Source organism: Natrix helvetica (assembly GCF_964273705.1).
Source record: "Natrix helvetica genome assembly, chromosome: 1".
Taxonomy (NCBI): Eukaryota; Metazoa; Chordata; class Lepidosauria; order Squamata; family Natricidae; genus Natrix; species Natrix helvetica.
The window spans coordinates 64651689-64673817 of NC_138548.1; the positions used below are offsets into that span (position 1 = coordinate 64651689).

At 35.1% G+C, this 22129-nt stretch overlaps 1 protein-coding gene across 8 annotated transcripts in view; it reads left to right on the plus strand.

The window, feature by feature from the left end:
* The window catches only part of NOVA1 (NOVA alternative splicing regulator 1), a 148345-nt gene that overhangs the window by 118794 nt on the left and 7422 nt on the right, over positions 1-22129 (plus strand). For 6 of the 8 annotated variants that reach the window (XM_081935825.1, XM_081935823.1, XM_081935824.1 and 3 more), the window contains one exon: positions 16775-19451. The exons of the other annotated variants lie outside the window; for them this stretch is intronic. In XM_081935825.1, coding sequence (XP_081791951.1) covers positions 16775-17779 — 1005 coding nt within the window. In that variant the 3' untranslated portion in view covers positions 17780-19451. Of the gene's footprint in view, positions 1-16774; positions 19452-22129 lie in introns of those variants that run through there. 8 annotated transcript variants of the gene reach the window in all.

A 22129-nucleotide genomic window follows, 5' to 3' on the forward strand; every position in this document is an offset into this window, starting at 1 on the left:
CTTTCTTACTATATTTTATAAAAAATATTTTATCATAAAACTATAAAAGAAAGATGTCGTATTAATATTAGATATACAATACAATACAATACAATAGTAGAGTTGGAAGGGACCTTGGAGGTCTTCTAGTCCAACCCCCTGCCTAGGCAGGAAACCCTATACTGTTTCAGACAGATGGCTATCCAACATCTTCTTAAAGACTTCCAGTGTTGGGGCATTCACAACTTCTGGAGGCAAGCTGTTCCACTGATTAATTGTTCTAACTGTCAGGAAATTTCTCCTCAGTTCTAAGTTGCTTCTCTCCTTCATTAGTTTCCACCCATTGCTTCTTGTTCTACCCTCAGGTGCATTGGAGAATAGTTTGACTCCCTCTTCTTTGTGGCAACCCCTGAGATATTGGAACAATGCTATCATGTCTCCCCTAGTCCTTCTTTCTCTTAAGCTAAACATACCCAGTTCCTGCAACCGTTCTTCATATGTTTTAGTCTCCAGTCCCCTAATCATCTTTGTTGCTCTTCTCTGCACTCTTTCTAGAGTCTCCACATCTTTTTTACATCGTGGCGACCAGAACTGAATGCAGTATTCCAAGTGTGGCCTTACCAAGGCATTATAAAGTGGTATTAACACGTCACATGATCTTGATTCTATCCCTCTGTTGATGCAGCCTAGGACTGTGTTGGCTTTTTTGGCAGCTGCTGCACACTGCTGGTTCATATTTAAATGGTTGTCCACTAGGACTCCAAGATCCCTTTCACAGTTACTACTACTGAGCAAGGTATCACCTATACTATACCTGTGCATTCCATTTTTCTTGCCTAAATGTAGAACCTTACTCTTTTCACCATTGAATTTCATTTTATTAGATAGTGCCCAATGTTCAAGTTTGTCAAGATCCTTCTGTATCTTAAGCCTATCTTCTGGAGTGTTGGCTATTCCTGCCAGCTTGGTGTCATCTGCAAATTTGATGAGTTCCCCATTTATTCCCTCATCCAAATCATTGATGAAGATGTTGAAGAGTACTGGGCCTAAAACAGAGCCTTGGGGTACTCCACTGCATACTTATATGTGTTCACTGCCTTGACTTATTTCTACAAACAATAAAGACAGAATATAAATAAATATTTATAAATGAATCTGAGCATGCCCATTTGAGACATGTTGTATTAGAATAGGAATTGTCATCTTGAATGCCTTTATGTTTGAGGCTTTTAAGTTTTGGGAGCCATGTTTAACTGTTTAAATAACCTGTTTAAAGGTGATTTATATCTATAATGTGGCACAGTAAAAACCTGACATTTTCTTCTTACTCTTGTTTAAATTGTTGCTTTTCTTCGTTTATCAAGGGTAATTGGCAAAAATCTATTCTCAGATTATGGATGAACCTTGAATTCTTAACAAGAAAATAGATGATGATGATTATAAAAACAGAAAAATTATTCAGCTGAGATGCAGTAATTCTTATTTTTTTTAAACTAACATACTGTTTTATACAGTGCCATATCTAATTTATAAAGAAAGCTCATGAGCATAATCTAAATATAATATATTTTTTGTATTTCAGATATTACTATGCCTTGCTGCCTTTGAATTTGAAAACTCACTATACTGTTATCATAAAAGCTTAGTCCCTGGTAGATTCATTATTGATGACTTTGTTTAATTCATTTCAAATGTCATCTGAATAAGTGGCCTCATTTTTTTTCTATCAGTAATCTCTATCAAATAATGATTCAATGCATGGGTAGTATATTCTTGTATTTGTTCTGAATGTATGCATATAAACTTCAAAGCACTAGTATTAGCCCTTGTAATGAATCAACAAATCTGATGGTACTGTTATTTAATGCCAGATTGCTCCATAATAAAATAGTGTGTTGAAAACATTTTGGGATAGAGTTGTAGGGACCGAAGACCTCTTTTATCAGTTCAGGAAATGAAAGCATTTTTCATAGATAATTCTCCTAATCATTTTTGGTGAATAGAAGATACCACTTTCTTTAATAAATGCAGTTACTATTATTATTAGGAACTTTTCCTAATAAGGTAAAGGTAAAGGTTCCCCTCACATATATGTGCTAGTTGTTCCCGACTCTAGGGGGCGATGCTCATCTACATTTCAAAGCCAAAGAGCCAGCACTATCCGAAGATGTTTCCGTGGTCATGTGGTCAGCATGACTAAATGCCGAAGGCGCACAGAACGCTGTTACCTTCTCACCAAAAGTCGTCCCTATTTTTTCTACCTGCATTTTAACCTACTTTCGAACTGCTAGGTTGGCAGAAACTGGGACAAGTAATGGGAGCTCACTCTGATATGTGGCACTAGGGATTCAAACCGCTGAACTGCCAACCTTCTGATTGACAAGCTCAGCTTAGCCACTGAGCCACCGCGTCCCAAGTATTCACTTTTCTATAGCTAAATTTCTATTCTGTGTCCTTTCCTCTGGAACAAAAGAAAACACACCATCATATATTATTGTTAATGTTGTCATATTGCCCAATACCACTATCACCACCCATGCCATCAATAACACCCAGGTTTGTTTTTTTTTCATTTTGTCTTGAGTGGAGGTTTTTTTTTTTTTATGTCTCTGATCAAATTTGTTGACTTTCTCTGATGAAAGCAGAATAAAGTGAAACAATTTCTCCCTGTCATTTTGAAATTATATTTCAATTGATGCATTCTAAATTGGAAATGCTTTTTTTGCTGGGCCATCATACTGCTGACTCATATTAAGCTTGTAATTAATCACAATTCTAAGCTTTTCACACATACTATTACCAAGCCCTGTTCATTTTTTTTCCTAACTATGGAAGCATATATTTTTCTCTGTTTTTATTTTATTACTCCCATAACCAACAAGATTATTTTGAATTTTAGAATATTAGCTATCCCATCTATTTCTGTGTTATATGCAAATTTGCATTTCTGCCACTTCTTAATGCAAATCACTGCTGGACCTAAGGCAAAGTTTTCATCACCCCCACTTAATACCATTGTAGTTTAATGAGGAGCTAATGATAAACGCACTTTGAATATGAATTTCAAATCAGCTATTGATGCACCTAATAGATATACTATCTAAACTATATTTAACTATCTTAAACAGTAAAACTATGGACGTTTTTCCCCCCCAACAATGTGAAGCCCAATCCCATTTTGGCTCTGCTGCCAGGCTGGCCACACCTCATCATCATCAGAATTAATAAGATAGCAAAGGGCCACTGGAGCAGTGGAGCACAGGTCAGCTGGGGTCTGCTGGGGTCCTGGAGTGACGGTACTCCAAGGGTGTACCCCTATATTGCAAGGGTGACTGTGGCTGGGACTGGATTATGCTAAGATGGCTGGAGCTTCCAAGAATGTGGCAAGCCACAGAGCCATATTATTAATGGGATTGCTTGCTGCCCTTCAAAATGTAGGACCGGCAAAAGGACACAGAGAGGGAGAAAATAGTTGTATGTGGGGGACACCTCACTTTAGTGAGTTTTGGGTTTAGGAGGCACCAAACCCGGAGTGGTTTGCATTGAGTTGGGTACTAGATTGGTGACTTGCAATTCTTGAACATTACTAACAAGCGATGCTGTCATGTGGCATCTCACTTTACTACTGCATCATTAATGACATAAATTCCATCCCAATTGTGTTCATGAGTTTGTGACCACTCTATTCTGTGCCTACACTGTCTGCCTACTTTGAATGGAAAACAGCAAAGTGGTTGTAAGGCTACAGAAAGTCATAGCAGTTTGATCAATTATTGTTATGTAACTGTTGTATTCTTCATTGTAACTATCTTGTGAATATGAAACCTCCTAACATCCTAATTTTGTGAGAAAATAAGCAGAAGATTCTCAGAATTCCAAGTGCTCCAATCAGCCTTATAAACTTAGCAGCCTCATAGTGCAGCTTTCTTATGTTAATATAATAATTAATAAAATAAATAAATCAGTATAGAAAGAAACTTGGAAAGTTCTGACTTACATTTTAATAAATTATGCAGCTGCTGTTTTATAAGTATTAATAACATGGGATTTAACACATCTAATTGCATGCTTCTTGTGTCTGAGAATCTGCCAAGAAAAAGATATTAGCAGCCCTGATGTTAGGAAATCATTAAATTGCTCATAATTAATGATGTGCAACGAATAAATGAAATAAGGCTCAGTTGGCTAATGCGCACACTATTGGAGCAGATAATCACTTCATACAAGCACAAATGATATCAGAACCGTATCTTCTTCAAAACATTCTTTACTGTTAAGAGTATCTCTCATCTGCCATTGCATATCTGGCTCTCAGTAGATCTACCAAGTCCTTCTACATTATAGAATGAAGAAAACAAATAAACAGAAGGCCTTAAATAAGCACAATTTAATTTTACCAATCATGGTTATGAAATAGCTACATTATAAAAGAGAGAAATACAGATACATTTATGACCGCCATTTAGAATTTTTCTACATTTTACATAAAAGAGAAAGATTTTATGACTACCATTTAGTGTTTTTATACTTCTGCATCTATGTTTTTGTAATTACATAAATCCTAAAATCTGATATAGTGTAATAACACAGTAAAAAAAACTAAACTGCTTTATGGATATTAGCTTAGGGAATGAAATAATGAGCATTTGTTTCTCTATATAGATAATACCTAGGACTTCACTTATAAGGCTAAAATGTCATCATGCTCTAATCATTTGATTTTGCTTTCAAGAATAATTCTGCTCTATTTCAGTCTCCATAAATTGTCTTGTTTTATCTCAAGTGCTTATATTAATTAACATTTAATTATTTTTGTCTTTAAATAATTGCAGCTTAAACTTTATGTTCTCATCTCATCCAACTTTATGTCATAGCAGAAGAAATGGGAATTGAGGAAAGAAAAGTGATATCTTAAGATATCAGATCAATTGAGAATCATTATCCTTTGTAGACAGGAAGAGCCCCTAAAGGAAATATCCCAACCTACCAAGACTCCAGTTCATCTAGAAATTGGTTGCTAATTTTTTTTTTTTTTGTTAACTATACCTACTCCTCTTAATAGAAGCCAGATATAGCAATACACTAGATGAAGGTTTCTTCACACATACTTGCATCATGATGGAAAGTTTTATTGTTTTACATGAAGAGATGATCAGAAGTGATTATAGTACATGAGAAAAAAGATGACAGAAAAATGAGTTATGAAAAAAGTATAATCAATGAGAAAAATAATTAATCTGGAGATCAAAAGTGTGTATGATGTTGACAGAGAATGGAAAAGCAAGAATACTAAGGGGTCTTTGGTGCTCTCTGAGCTTGGTTATTTTCTTGCAGACATTTCATTACCCAAACTAGGTAACATCAGTGCTAGTACTAGCTAGTATTATAACATCAAACACACTAGTAATAGTACTGATGATGTTAATTAGTTTGAGTAATGAAACATCTGCAAGAAAACAACTAAACTCAGAGAGCTCCAAGAAGCTGTCCTTTCAACCCTGAGCTACAAATTTTCTCCTTTATTGTCAAGAATACTGAGTAAGTAGGTAAAACATCTGAGCAAAAATTGCAATGAAATTTTCAATTAATTGAAATTAAAATTGAACTTAAAAACATGATTCCAAGAAATGAGATTAATCATGTCTTGGACAATATTAGTATTTGTTTTTCATAGAAGCAACTATCCTTGTAATGCTGCACTATATTTAATTGTTACAATGTTTTCTTTTGGTGTATATCCCAGCAGCAATTTCAGCATGTTGTGGCCCAGGTAATATAGAATGAATAATTAAATAGTTAATATTTAATAATGTTAAATACTATTTAATATTAATCAGGATTTGGAGGCTATTTGTATTTGATACATCAAGTATCATACTATTAAATATAGAATTATGAAACACAACATAATACATCCTATTACATTTAAGATAAGTATTCTAACATTCATAAATATACTATTGTCAAACTATATCAGAGAATGAGACTTATAATTATGGTTTTTTTTAAAAAAACTTAATTGTAAGTGAAACATCAGTGATTTTCAGTTGTTCATTCTTATGTTTAATGTAAAACTAAACCAAAGTTGTCCAACGTCTCTACTGTAAATTGTACCCTTCCTTAGTAATATAGTAACAGGGGGACAGAGGTCGACCCCGAGGCCACTCACTTGTGGGGTGCCACAGGGGTCGGTCCTCTCGCCTCTCCTGTTCAACACATATGTAAAGCCGCTGGGTGAGATCATCCGTGGTTTTGGGGTTGAGTATCACCTCTACGCTGATGATACTCAGCTGTATATTTCAACTCCAAACCACCCCAACGAGGCTGTCGAAGTAATGTCCCGGTGTTTGGAGGCCGTCGGGGTCTGGATGGAGGACAACAGACTTAAACTCAACCCCTCCAAGACTGAGTGGCTGTGGCTACCGGCACCTCGATTCAGCCAGCTGATTCCATCGCTGGCCATAGGGGGCGAGCAGTTGCCCCCTGTGGAACGGGCGCGCAATTTGGGCGTCCTCCTTGATGCCCGGCTGTCAATGGATGACCATGTGGCGGCCGTGGCAAGGGGGGCGTTCCACCAGGTTCGCCTGGTGCGCCAATTGCGCCCCCTACTGGACCGGGATGCCCTACGCACGGTCACTCATGCGCTGGTGACGTCCCGCCTGGATTACTGCAACGCTCTCTACATGGGGCTGCCCTTGGGACGCGCCCGGAGACTGCAGTTAGTTCAGAATGCAGCCGCGCGGGCTGTGATGGGGAGTACGAGGTACTCCCACGTAACACCTCTCCTGCGCGAGCTGCATTGGCTACCTGTGGTTTTCCGGGTGCGTTTCAAGGTGCTGATTACCATCTTTAAAGCGCTCCATGGCACGGGACCTAGTTACTTGCGGGATCGCATCCTCCCACATACATCCCTGCGGCCAATACGCTCACACAGGGAGGGACTTCTCCTGGTGCCATCCACTGGACAATGCCGGCGGGCGACACCGAGGAGTAGGGCCTTCTCTGTGATGGGCCCAACCCTCTGGAATGACCTCCCCCCCGACATTAGAACCACTTCTGACCTCCGCTCCTTCCGGCAAAAACTGAAGACCCACCTGTTCCGATTAGCAGGCCTGGCATAATTCAACTGTCCCTCCTGGCAAACGCACTATATCTGGTTATTTTAGGGGTTTTTAAATTCACTGTATTTGTTTTTAGGGGTTTGAACTTATTTTAATCTGCTTTGTACAGTTCTTTTAATGTCATTCTTACCTCCTCCATGTCAACTGTCAATTGTACATACTTAATTTTATTGTATCTGATATATTTTGTATGAACTGTACACCGCCCCGAGTCCCTTTCGGGAGAGGGGGCGGTCTAGAAGCATTAAATTAAATTAAAATTAAAATTAAATTAAATTTAGCCAAAACATTATATTTACTATTACAATTTTATATACCACATTCTGTGATGGAAACCTTAGCAATGCAGTTTACAGATCACTTCATAAATAAACAGTAGCAACTATAAAAAATATGTCTTACAAACAGTTGATGGCAATGACTGCATGTGGGGAGTGTAGTTAGAATAGATTAAAAAAAATTTGTCTATCTTCTTCCGGGTGTTTTCAAGAAATCTTCATACTGGGCAATTTCCAGTATTGGTATATGAAGAAAGGGAGACTGTCAAACACCAGAAAATCAGGAAGTCCAGGCAATTCAAAATAATATGAAGTTTTATTGCAAGCTTGTGCCCTGCACAAGAATCTGAACTGCTAACCGTCAAACCAAATAGGTGGAAGATAAGAGTAAATAGAATTCAAGGTGGGGGGGACTTAGATCTCTTGTGGGTATGAAGTGACACGATACTAATGACATGCTTGATCCTTCCTTTGGGCTCAGCGGGTCATCTTCTACATCAGTTCAACCACTTCAAATTGTGTGGGAATGATTGGGTGATCAGAATCCTACTTTTTTTAAAAATATGCATTACATGCACATTGAAAAACGGTAGCATCTTGATCAACAATCATAGCCACTATGTTCAAGTTAACCACCCATCCAGTCCATATCTTACAGAGAGAGCACAGATAGGTATTTTGTTATTATGTTAGACAAAATTATCGCTCATTTGTCTGAAATAAATGCCAGGGCACTATGTGAGAATGTGCAACATTTGGGCCTTTTATATCAAAAGGCTCTCCCAATCCATTCAAGGCCCTTTTCAACTGCAACTGTAGACGTAACTGTCAATATTGCAACTATATTACAGAAGTATCCTTATGGCACACATATTTGCTCTTTTTTATTGTTTATTTACACAAAATACTATGTCCTTATATTCTGTCAAAATTCAACAAAGCACATAGGCACTATTTCTGGGTAAATATATTGTGCTATTGACATGAAAATGATGCCATTTATTACGGGAAAAAATTGAGATTTTAAACTCATTGTAAAGTTTTACAGACCGCTATATATTTTCAGTTACTGATATGGAAAAGAAATAGAGATAAGCAATAGTATATCAAAGAGTAAGAATAAATTTTAAAGAGAACTTACAGAATTCATTAAACTCTCAGGGCAGGTAAGTAATGGGGAATACTTTAATTTAGGTAAAAAAAAGCATTACAGTTAAATCTGTTCAATTGATGAAAATCTGAAGAGAGCAGAATGAGCCTCTAACAACCTCTGAATCAGCTCATTTCAAGATCTGCCTACTAGTAGAATACCCAGAACATCCTTTTACAAGTTTTCTTATTCTTCTTCATCCACTTCTCTTGTCTTTCATTCCCATAGGCTTCACTGTTATATTGGGTCAGTGACACAATAGCAACAAACAATTATTCTGTAGAATATTGTTTGTATCACTTTATCCCTAAAGGGGTACCCTTGAGTATGTCAACAGATTATCACATTTTCTGCTAAACTGCTATATTGCCTTCGTTTTATTTTGTAAAAAAAAAACCCAATATAGAAAGACTAGGATTTCTGACATGTTTGTAAAATGGTGGTTTTTTTAAAACAAAGATTAATTTAGAAAAATAATGGTAACCTGAAATGTAATTTTCTAGATTACTTACCTAAAAAATAACATTTAACAACTTTATAGCTATTTTTAAAGTAGAATGGGAAATTATACCCTTCCTCCCCCCAAAAATGAGAATAATGGAAAGCAAGTGAACTGTTGCTGCTAACAATGTAATAAAGACATCTTATATAAACAAGATAATATATTTATTTCATATTTTAAAAGATTGCACTAGTGACTCAGTAATTCAATGTGTGTGTGTGTATGTGTGTGTGTAAAATGATTTATCAGATTAGCCATAGAGTAACAATAATAGCAAAGGATAAATACATATCACTCATTTGGAAAGCCACCATTGAAGAGCTTAGACTCACAACAGAAATATGTTTTCTAATACAAATGCATATTTTTAAAATAGTTTATGGACACAGGCTATTTTATTTTTTTAAAAGAGTGTTTTGATATTATAGACTCCAAAATGTTAATCTCCATTGCCTTGATAGACATCTGCTAGAGAGAAGCAAGTAAGAGCAGAAAACTTCCTAACCGTTTTTGTGTGTCTGTGCTTAGCAGGGAATAAACCTATGTAATGGATAGAGAAGGTAGGTAATGGTTTCTAAACATATCACAAAGGCACTGGATCTATAAATCATTGGCTCAAATTGGCACCTACCTTTGAGGTCCAGTATTTTTTTTTCTGCCTTTGATATTGGGTATTATGAGGAGAGAATCTTGGGAGATAATTCCCACACTATTTAATACTTTTAAAATTAAAGCAAATTAAATTCCTTTAATTCTTGTGCTGTGGTAAAATCATTGTTAATTCACTTTCTTTCAATTTTCCTGAAAACAGAAATACTTTCCCAAACAATAAATATTACGTATCTTTCATTTTTGAATCAAAACCTACAAAATGCATGCTTTTATGTTGCTTGGTTAATTAAGAAGACAGGAAAGCTGCACATATGCATTTTCTTTAGCTATTACTAACAAATAATTGAATTGTGTGTTTTTTTATCTATGGAAAACCGTATTGACTTTTTCATTCTCAAACACATTGAAAATATTTATCCATTGACACTCCTCCCTCATAAATCACTTATCTACCCAAGAAGCTCTTTTCCATTTTTGGGGTGGTGGGGGTGGTGGCACTGTGGCTTCTGTCCCTTATCAAATATTTAAAATTGTGAGTAGATATTTATGAAACCATCATGAAACTAATGAGAGAAAATAAGGTCATATTTGCTAATGCAGACAGTTTGCAAAATCATTAGCAATCAGGCAAATTGTAAAGACAAGGATAGAAGGGAATGGATGTGATGTGATGTGCCCAATTTTAGCTTCTCCCAAAGGATCTATAGATAAGGGAAGGGGAGGTAGGAAGGAAGGAAGGAAGGAAGACCAAATAGCAATCTCCAAACAACTAATCTTTTCCAAGCAATCTGATATTAGAAACCCTAATAGTGATGTTTTTTCTCAGAAATAAACTAGACTTTAAAGGAGTAGAATATATAAACTATTCCTTTCCTTTATGTGTATTCCCTCAACTCACAGGGAAGAACCTTTAAAATGTTTGCATTCATTTATAACGACATACAATTTATGAACCATTTAATTATTAAAAACTTTACTTGTTCTCTGACTGGACAGATGAATAAGCATGGTCATTTCACTTTAGCAATAGCAGTAGTACTTAGACTTATACATCACTTTACAGTGCTTTCTAGCCATCTCTAAGCAGTTTACAGAGTCAGCATATTGCCACCCAACAATCTGGGCCCTCATTTTACCCACCTCAGAAGGATGGAGGGCTAAGTCAACCTTAAGCCTGGTGAGATTTGAACTACCAAATTGCCGGCAGGCAGCGGAAGTAGTCTACAGTACTGCGCACTAACCACTGTGCCACATAAATAAAGAACTATTCATGATCTCTTTTAATTACAAATTTTCAAAAAATGTTCAAGACAATTTTCTGTTCTATTTTTGATAATCTTACCTAGATCAGGGGTCTACAAATTTGACAACTCTAAGACTTAAAATTCCAGGAAGTCTAAAAGTTGCCAACTTTGGCCCTTGCTATATATGATCTAGTTGGCTCACAAATAGAGTAACTTTAATTAGTGAAAAGCATTTCACAATGTTGTTCTTTAAAAAAAGAAAATGTATTTATAAACAACTCTTGAGGTTTTAATGTTTTTTTATCAAAAACTTTTGATAGTCAAAGAGAACCATTTTAAATAATTTGCTGGAATGAATATAGGCCATATAATTCTGTGATGAAAATCCTGTTCAGTTAATCCATTTTTGTTTGAAATAGAGCATAACTTTTACAAATAGATTGTGCCACCATCAATGCCACAAAGCAGCAGTAAAATTAATAGATTGAGTTCGCTAGAGAATCAAGTTTTTTAAAAAATCATGACAGGCATCATTTTCTAGAAACTTGTATTTTATTGTTTTTAAGACATTCAGTAGTTCTGAGAAAATGATGTTAATGCATTCATTGGGAAAATGACAACAGATTATTGCTGATTTTAGAGTATAGTGATGTTTTTGTTTAAAAATGAATTAAATATGGTTTTGAGCATCCACTTTTATTAAAAATTACTTTAGCAACTAAAATTGCATCATCTCCTCATGGAGAACACCCTCTCTCAAATGTTCTTCAGATGGCAAACAATGACATTTAAACATTCTGTTCTTTACAGTGTTTTAAAATATGCTACCATATTTTCACTAGTCTTATACTGAATGTACCAATCTTGCCCTGGTTATCCATAGAGGAGAAAAAATAAATCAGAAATATACAGTATCCTTTTTAATATTACAGTTTAGGGTGGGGGTGGGGGAAGTTTCTCTTACAAAGTAAAATAAATCTAACCAATCAATAAATGAGTAGCATTACCAGCAACTGTTTGACCATCTATGTTAAACAAATGTCCCTTAAGTGTGGCCTTTACTAGCTTATAGCCCAGAAATAGTAAGTAAATGGGGGAAGTCCTAAAAGAGAGAGCTTGTAAACTACTGCTTTCTACCCACTTTGAAATCTGTCCTCTAATGTCAGTGGCATTAAGCCTATAGGGAAAAGTGTCAGCTTCAGTCACTAGTGTAACACAGCTTGCCGTCACATAAAATAAATAAACCACATCTCACTTCCCATAGAGTAGAGTTTAAACTTTCAAGAAGTGATTTCTGATATAGCCAACTGCTACTGATTTTGGAACAGTAAAAATATACTCTTATAATATGGGTATTTTGGTAGAAAATTATGCCATTGTCATATTTTAATTCTAGGATTTTGAAATAATCATACCGAATGCTTTTAAATTTAAATGAATGTTTGGGTGCATTATATAACAATATTACACATCTGATCACATTTTATATTACCAAATGTGTGAATTATTTTATATATTGCACATTGGGCTTCAGTACTTTGGATTCAATTTCAAAAGTGTGTGTTAGCATACATGAGAATACAAATGTAATACTTGTCTGGAGTTCCTCAGAGTAGCATATCTTTCCTTAAAATTTTATACCTGCTTCTGCGAGCTTCCATATATTCCCACGTAATTGTGTGGCTACTTTAATAAGTTGTAGGCAAGTTCTTCATTTTCATCTCTGAAATGCTTTTTTGGAATAAAAACCAAAATATTACACAGCCTTATTGTATATGTCGATGTGCAGGCAGCCACATTTATTATTATAAAAAATTGAAGCACATAAATGAGGCAATTCAGAATTCATCAGTTGCTTTTGCAAATGTAATTTGAAAGTTATGAAACATTAATGTGTGAAGTACAAAGTGCCTTTAGACCATGGCATAAAAACAAATGGAAGATACAGATTATATTAAAACTATGCATCAATATAGTGTGCTTTCACTAGTCAAAATATGCTTAATACACAAAAAGTATTTGTATATGTATTTTGGGGCAAAGAAAAAAACATGAACATGTACAATGCATGCACAAGGTTGATTTCTTTTCAAGTAGATATCAAATTATTCTAAATGATATGCCCCCTTCACTCTCTTTATAGCATACAGAGATGGCAGTGGGAAAACAGCTTTGATTCATTGTTTTTATTATTTCTACTTAAATGTATAAAATCTAACTTTTTGCATGGATTTGAATGATAGTGCTGTTTCATATGTGTAGGCAGTAAAATGCACATTTGTTTTTCAGTTTGAAAAAGCTTTCTACAGTTTGAAAGCTCTGTCATTTTTCAGTGTTTATCATAAATTTCCGAAGTAAAAAGCTGCTTAATGAGTTGCAAAAAAAGGCCTCCCTCCCTTATTTTCTTTCTTCTGCTGGTTTTGTAGCTTCCGCAGCATCCAAACCTTGTTAGTCAAATTCATCTTAATGCTGTATATGGTAGTGATGGTAGTCTGCATATGCTCTTACTCCAAATGCTATCCTAGATAAAGGTACAAAAAAAACCAAGTGATTAATTTCAAAGTAGGCAGGGTCACTTAGAATCTTGTAACACTTGTCTGGGACAAAATTTAGAATAACTCAAGGGTTTCCACGTTCCATCTGGAACAAAACTCAAAACTTTCTACACGTGTTGGCTAGAAAAAAAAATGTGAACTCATAATAAGCACTTGCTGTCTACAATTTCACTGGGGGCCAAAAGAAATTATTTAGAAGAAAATATTGTTGGCATTCATGCATTCATGCAACAGAGGCCTACAACTGTCTCCATTTAGGTAAGGACATTGTTATCGTCCAGTCTATACTAGTATAAGATATTCTAGGTGGGACTGGTTCTACAAACCCTTGAAAATCCTAAACCTAAGAATCTGATCCTTAAAAGAAATGTTCTCTAGAAGAAGTTAACATAATTAGCTGTTGTCAGTTCCACTACATCAGGGGTGTCAAACTTGTGGTCCACGGACCAAATGGGTCACTTGCTGGCCACGCCCACCCACGGTTTAGCGAATGGTAAAACTTGTGATATGCACTTGACAAAAACTTGACGCTACGAGTTTGACACCCCCGCACTGCATAGACAAGATCAATTCCTCAAGAAGACTAAAACTATTTTTATTGAGACTAATTTTAAAGAATCTTCAAGTCAAATTGTGTGATGCCTCCTGCTCCTGTTTTTGTAGTACAGTGAATTAGGGTAGTATCTGCCTAATCTGCTTTTAAATCATTCTCCTGGACTTAAAAATTGCTTCAGCCCCTTTTCTTTAAATAACAGTTTCTACACATCTTTGTCAATATTAGGTGGATTAAAAATCAATTTATAGATTTTCATGTAATGAAGAATAGGCAATATATTCTCATTACATTATATTGATTACTAAAATCAAGTTTCTGAACTGTGTAAATCAAATCAGATGAAAAATAAATTATTGCATGTTATTGTATTCAATCTTCAAAGAATACTACAATAAATGTTACAAAACATCGGTAGCAAATTAGATTATTACAGGACCTCAATAATCGTTTCAATAATCATAAAAAACTCACATTCTGAAATGGCCACATTTTTAACATGCATTATGGTTTTCTGCTATACTTTCCCATATGTACTTTATTTTTCAAAAGAACTTTTACTAAGTATTAGAATAAAGTTTAGAATATACAAATAGCAAATGAAGTGTATCACAAGAAAATATTTTTTTTCCAGATATTGGGTAGAAAGTTCTACATACAAAACATGTAATTCACTAATTCAAGTGATTCTTGGTATTTCTATCAAATATGTCTATATTTGGCTCCTGGAGAGACTAAAATTATACATAGTAATTTGAATGTCTTTTTTTAAGACTGGCAAACATTTTTAGGGAAAAGAATACACCTTTGTTATGCAACTTCTTTTGAGCTAACAACAGAACACAATCTCTGAATAGCAGAGAGGGAACCAAACACTGACATTAATAGGAAAAATGTCCAATCATTACATTGACTTGGTTTTATTTTATATTTTGCTTAATTAATATCAAATATAATTGGTATAATTTGTTGTCAATCATACATTTAATTACTTTATTCTGTTATGCTAAAATGTACACTTTATTAGCAATTTTAGTAGGTTTTTGTAAGTTTTCTTTGCCCTCCATTGTGCACTTTTGACTCAGGCATAAAATAGGTGGAAGAATAGAGAAATCAAGTTCATATTAAGATGTTTATATGGAGACGACACATTACATGGTGTAGAATGGTGGGGAAATAGCAATTAAATATTTTAATTATGTATCTGAGTTCTCTCTGTCTTTCATTCAGACCAGTCACCAATGCAACTGTGTTGCTATTAGAAACATAGTATAGTACCTTGAGAATACTGTGATCAGTTTCGGTGACACTTTAAAAATTGAACCATGTGCAGACATCATTTAATAAATGTGATTTGTTCTGTCTACATTAATATGTATCCCAAGCTTAACTATGAAAAATAACATCCTAATATTTCCATGATGTCAAGAGTTATTGAAAGTCAGGTGGCGTACAAGCTTCATAAATTATTATTCTATTGAGAATGAGATATCCATAAAACATGCTAAAAAGATATAGGAAACGTGTTAAAATGGAAGATAGTCACTATAGTATAATCTTAGTTTAGATCAATGTAGTGAGCTAAGTCACATTTACAAATTAGAAGAATGATTTGTTCTTGATTAATTCAAGTGTTATTGTTTTCAGGGGAAACTTAGTCATAAGTACAGAGATTATGATCTATTTTATGATTTGCATACAATTTCAGCATGTGTTGAGCTAAATCTTAGGTAATGGTTGTGTATTGATATACAATATGCTGCGTAAGTATTCTAGGCCAGTTAATTTTAACACTAAATTCTATACAGTTGATTAAGAATTGAACAAATGCAATCATAGTTTAGATTTGGCGCAAAATTTCCTACATTATAGGAATTGCCTTCAATAACATTATTCTGTTGGAAAATGTTTGTCTGGCTCAAACCCAAGTAGCATGTTGAATTAGAAAAACATATATTATGATTAGAGTGGGATATTGGTAGGTAAATATAAGTGGAATACAGATATCACACATTTCTTACTTAAATGTAATTGCACAAAAATCTGATTTTTTAACCATTTGAAGCTATTTCAGTATCAATTAGTTTAATTAGTTCCTTAGCTAAATTATTATCTAAGAAAAATGAAAAATTGCATAGAGAACTATTTCCCCTGAAATTTGACACAAATTCCCATGTTTCCTTATTCTTTTTCATCTTAGATTATTTGTGCATAAAGGATTACTATCAAGTAAGGGCTTTTTGTTAGAAAATACCAGAATAGTCATTGTATAAATAAATAATGACCATAAAAATAATGAACTTAAAATAATCAATTAGAATAGATACATGTCCAATTACTTTTTCTTCCATTCAAAGGCTTTCTAATTCACTGAAGCATTTGTTTACAGAAATGCTGTTGAGTTATGTATTGAATGATGACCAATGATTTATTAGAAGGTGATCTGTTATTGACTATTTGATGAATCGTGAACAAAATTATTATAAAATATGTTTATTTATTTTACTAATATAATTTCAATTTGTCTAAGTATTTCACTGTTAAATGAGCTCTAAGAATTTTATTTTTCCTGCAATGACTATATTTTTCAAACCATATACCGTTTTATGTCAGAATTCATATAAATAGTTAAAAGTATGAGCTTGATTCTTAATTCAAACTCATATTTGTAAGAAAATAACACTTTTGAGCTTTTCCACTTATTAGGGGCAATAAAGAATTTAACTATATTGTATGTGCAAAACAGAAGTATTATTCATATATATTTTTTTCAATTACAGGTAAAGATAATAGTTCCCAACAGCACAGCAGGTCTGATAATAGGGAAGGGAGGTGCTACAGTCAAGGCTATAATGGAGCAGTCAGGGGCTTGGGTGCAGCTTTCCCAGAAACCTGATGGGATCAACTTACAAGAGAGGGTTGTTACTGTAAGCGGAGAACCTGAACAAAACCGAAAAGCTGTTGAACTTATCATCCAGAAGATACAAGAGGATCCACAGAGTGGCAGCTGTCTCAATATCAGTTATGCTAATGTTACAGGTCCAGTGGCCAATTCCAATCCAACGGGATCTCCTTATGCAAACACTGCTGAAGTACTACCAACAGCTGCAGCTGCGGCAGGGCTCTTAGGACATGCAAACCTTGCTGGAGTTGCAGCCTTTCCAGCAGTTTTATCTGGCTTCACAGGCAATGACCTGGTGGCCATCACCTCTGCACTTAACACCTTAGCCAGCTATGGATATAATCTCAATACTTTAGGGTTAGGCTTAAGTCAGGCAGCAGCGACTGGGGCTTTGGCTGCAGCAGCTGCCAGTGCCAATCCAGCAGCAGCAGCAGCCAATTTGTTGGCCACCTATGCGAGTGAAGCCTCAGCCAGTGGCAGTACAGCTGGTGGTACGGCGGGGACATTTGCATTAGGTAGCCTGGCTGCTGCTACTGCTGCAACCAATGGATATTTTGGAGCTGCTTCTCCTCTAGCTGCCAGCGCTATTCTAGGAACAGAGAAATCCACAGATGGCTCAAAGGATGTAGTTGAAATAGCAGTGCCAGAAAACTTAGTTGGTGCAATACTTGGAAAAGGAGGGAAAACATTAGTAGAATACCAAGAGTTGACTGGTGCAAGGATACAGATCTCCAAAAAAGGAGAATTCGTTCCTGGCACAAGGAATCGGAAGGTAACTATTACTGGAACACCAGCTGCAACCCAGGCCGCACAGTATTTAATAACACAACGGATCACGTATGAGCAAGGAGTTCGGGCTGCCAATCCACAGAAAGTGGGTTGATCATGCTAAACGTGAGATTGTTTTAAACCCCTCCTTACCTTATTTTCAAGAAGGATGTACTGTACTTTGCAGAAGTGAAGTTTTTTTTCTGTTATTAATATATAATTATGCAAATGAATGCGACTATGTTGACAATGTGTATATGTAAATATAATGTGTTTTACCAGATGTTTCATAGAAAAAAAAATTCTTGACCTGTTTTGTTCTCTATACTTTGCTTGTGTATATTTGTCAGAGGTGTTTCTAGTGTAAGATTTAAGCCTGCCATTTTACCAGCATTATTGTAGTTTAATGATTGAATGTAGAGAGGGAAATGCGTAAAGTTTTCAGTATTAGTTCTAGCTAACACTAAATTAACTACTGTTAGGTTGGGTATGGTGGGGTCAGTGACCTAAAATGGAGTGAGGCCAAAGCACTGTCATGTCAGTCTTACTTCCTGCTTAGGGCACAGTGAAGTAGGAAAAAATATTTTGAAACTAAGTTTTAAAATTTAAAATTATCAAAAAGCAATATAGTTGCATAAAAGCACTGTAAAATATTTAAAAGGTTAAAACTGTGGAAAATTATATTGGTAAGTTTACAGATCAATAAAAAGCACCTGTTCTCCATCTGAACTAGACAATGGAAATAATGCTGCATGCTGGCCATGGCCCATTCTTCACCATTTGTAAGTTCAACAAAAGTTCTCACATGGAGTCCCACCTCTACCTGAGGTTTGTACATTTGTTTTTAAGCACTGAAATCACTACTGATCCCATTGCCTGGCCAGTAGAACAGTCATTACTCCATTAACATCCTCACTGTTTAGACACATAACTGTGGTACAGTGTATTGGAAATTTTATAAACAAAAAAGTGGAAGTGCCAACAAATTATTGATAGCTGATAATGTTTCATTATCTGCAACTGCTTGAGAAGTATGTTGCATTTTAAGAGCTTATAATTGTGTATAATTTGTTAACACTAGAAACCTATTAGTATTGTGAATGTAGATTTTACTGTGAAGCTATCTGTGATTTAGCTGTTTTGCTCCCATGATGGAGTCTTTGCAGCATGGCGCTAGCAGCCAATGCAGTTTCTGATACTCAGTAATTTGCATGTTTTGTGGAACATTTTTATGTCACCAATCAGACAGTATTTCCTGCATGCTTATTTAGAAGAGGCAGTTTATCTTGAGAGGTAGTGTGGCCTACCATTGTCAGGCTTTTTGACAGGTCATTTCAGACTAAGTCTTTGTTTCCAAGACCCTACAACTGTCACCCTCTTCTGTACCTCTCCTGAGTGCCAACTGCCCAGGCCATTGACCCACCATCTGTTAACCTCTGAGTTTGCCCACTCAAGGCCACTCATAGGGGCATCCATAACCAAGCACGTCCTCATGCTGTGCATGCAGTCTTAAATTCAATGGACAAAAATAAAATGCTGGCTACCTCTGGATCATCTGGCTGAGCAACTGAATTTCAAAAGAGAATTACTTCCATCTCAACTTCAACCCATTGATTACGTCCATCCTAGCAAGCTAAATGGCATCCCAGCTGCTCCTTTCTGTGCAACCAATTAAAGAACAATGAGTGTGATGCTCCATGTCTGAATTTCGTCCAGCCTCTCTCTGAACTGTGATCTTTGTCCTCATGAACTTTCCCTTTTGTTCATTGAACTATATGGACTCTTCATTTCATATTGATTTACTGTGCAATTTACTTTTGGACATTGAGAACTTGAAATAATTCCCTGATCCTTCCCTTCCCCATTCCCCCCACTCCTTCACTATTAATAACTCATTTCTGTCAAACTGTAAGAGTAGAGTCATTTTTATTTTCATTTTAGTTTTTAACATAGGATTGTTATTTCATTTAGTTCTCGGTCTCTAAATATTTATTTAGAGAATTATTAAAAAGGGAATGATATGCTTGTTTAAAATGAAAGAGAAAAGCTGTAGTAAACTGTGTTACTTGGTAATGACTATTTATCGTCGATACTCTGTAGCTGTGTAAGTTTTGACAAATAGTGTATCTCGTGAAATCAGTGGTTAGCATTGCCGCTATTATATTTACTCATTTTATCATTATAAATGTGCTTAGTTCATCATGTAGCATCACTTGTCTCCCGTCTCATTTTTTCCTTGCATGTCACAAGTCTCAGACCATTTATAATACATTAACAGTGAATAATATCTATGTAAATTTGTCCATGCTGTCTCAGAGTCAGCATGGATGCAGGCAAGGCAATTATTGGGGCCCTATCCTAGTTTTAACTGGTAAAGGGGATGAAAAATAAAATGTATTAGGTTGTATAATAGAAGCATTTCAATTGTTGGGTCTTTAAAATGTTTTATTTAGTCTTAGAAGACTTTCAACCTGTTATATCAAAATTCTACTAGTCCACTGTGGAAACCATACATTTCATCTGGAATTAATGTTAAATTGAGATCATCCTTTAAAGAAAAATACACTGTGTATTTTTTTTAGCTGTTGATGTTGACAAAATGCACATAGTTGAACTTTAAAAGTATAATTGACAATCTGGAGCTTTTGTGGCCCACCACCAATGCATATATTTATTATATATGTGTTGGTTAAACTCTATTGCTAAATTGAAATTATTAATCTTTAAATTGTGATAGTAATAACAAGGGTTTGCATGAATTATCTGTAAGCCAGCTTCATGCTGTTTAAAAATATATTTTGAAATTTATAGGTCATATAGTATTGATTTGTAAAAAGATTTAACTTATTGCAAAGCAATTAGTATATGGTTTCAAAGCTCATCATGTGTACAGCAAAGGCTGTTCCACTAAAGTGATTTAAAATGGAGAAAACTAATGATACAAGGGCCAAACATCTTATAAAATGCACCTATTTATAGATTTGTTTTACTATAGGGAGGCTGGTGAACACACTGAATAAGAATTACCTCAGTTCTGCAGCTTTCTATGTCTTTTTAATGCATTCTGTTTCAGGGTCACTTTCAATCAATATTTCATTTACTTACTGAGATTGAATAGGCGCTCTGAGACACAGTGTGCTGTTTATCATACAGATTGGACACCTCATTCTAGATCCAAGATCTTTTCCTCAACGCTGGGAGCTGTCCTTTCAGCACCACAAATTACTGCTTGAAGTTGCATTGCAGTTTTTTTTTAATTTTGTTTTGTTTTGTTTTTCTTTTATCACCTGGAGCTTTTCTTTCAGCACCACAACATTGCACTTAGACTTTTTAAATGGCTGCCTTCCTCTTTGCACTGAAGACCTATTTCGTCTGCACTTCCAGTTATTGCTATTACCTGTAGGACTTTCAATCCTATTCACCCACCACCACCACTTCACCCCTTTCTACAAACAGTTTAAATCTATATATTTCCGTGGAAGTCATTTTTTCTCATTGAATGATCAGAAACAAAGATAAATTCTAACCTTTAACGGCTCATTCCGACTCATTGCTTACAGTAGATCTAAGCTCTTTTTTCTGCTTATTCGACTCCTTCCAGCTTCCCATCACATCTGTAACAAACTTTTAAAATATTGCCACACCACCATGCACAAGCCTACCTGCACAGTAGAGATAGATTATTCCATCACATTCAGATGGTTAACAGAGGTTAGCAAGTCCTGTATTTATATATCTATATATTTATATCGCTTTCTAAGAAAGTGCATATTAATGTTTACTTTAAAGAATGTGTAAATGGTGCTATCAAGAAATCTGATAAATTTTATCCCAGTTTTGTGTACCAGTTCAAATGTATGAGATTTATTTTTCTATTGGAAAAAATAAACAGTCTTGAAGCATTACAATTGGTAGATTTTAGTAATTTAACAGTGAATGTAATCCCTATGTCACAGTTTCATTGGGCATTTTCATGATGGGTCACACAAATTACAGCACATATTCTGATAATTATTGCATACTTTGTAATGAACATTTCCCTTAAGGTTTTGCCTAATTCAGAGTATCTACAAAATCAAGAACCTAATAAATCTGAGACAAACATGCTTGAAGAAAAGCTTTGTTAATACAAAAAGTATTATTCACTTACAGTGTCTGGTGGTTCCTCAAATGGGCAAAAACAGTTTTAACTGAATGCATATGGTGCATATAATTCCATATTTGTTATATACTGCTTGTTTTGTTTAATTCTTCACAAGGAGGAAAGTCAGTTTAGCCTTAATTATCTAAAAGTTTCCTCCTTGAATCTATTTCTTTGCTTCTTAGCATTAATATGCATAGTTAGCTGCAGTTGTATGTCAGAGCCATTTAAACAATTGGTAAGTATTATCAACATTTAAAGATTCTCAGCAGAGCATCTAACATTCAGCTCATTCAAAATTCATGGTACCCAAAGTATTAAACG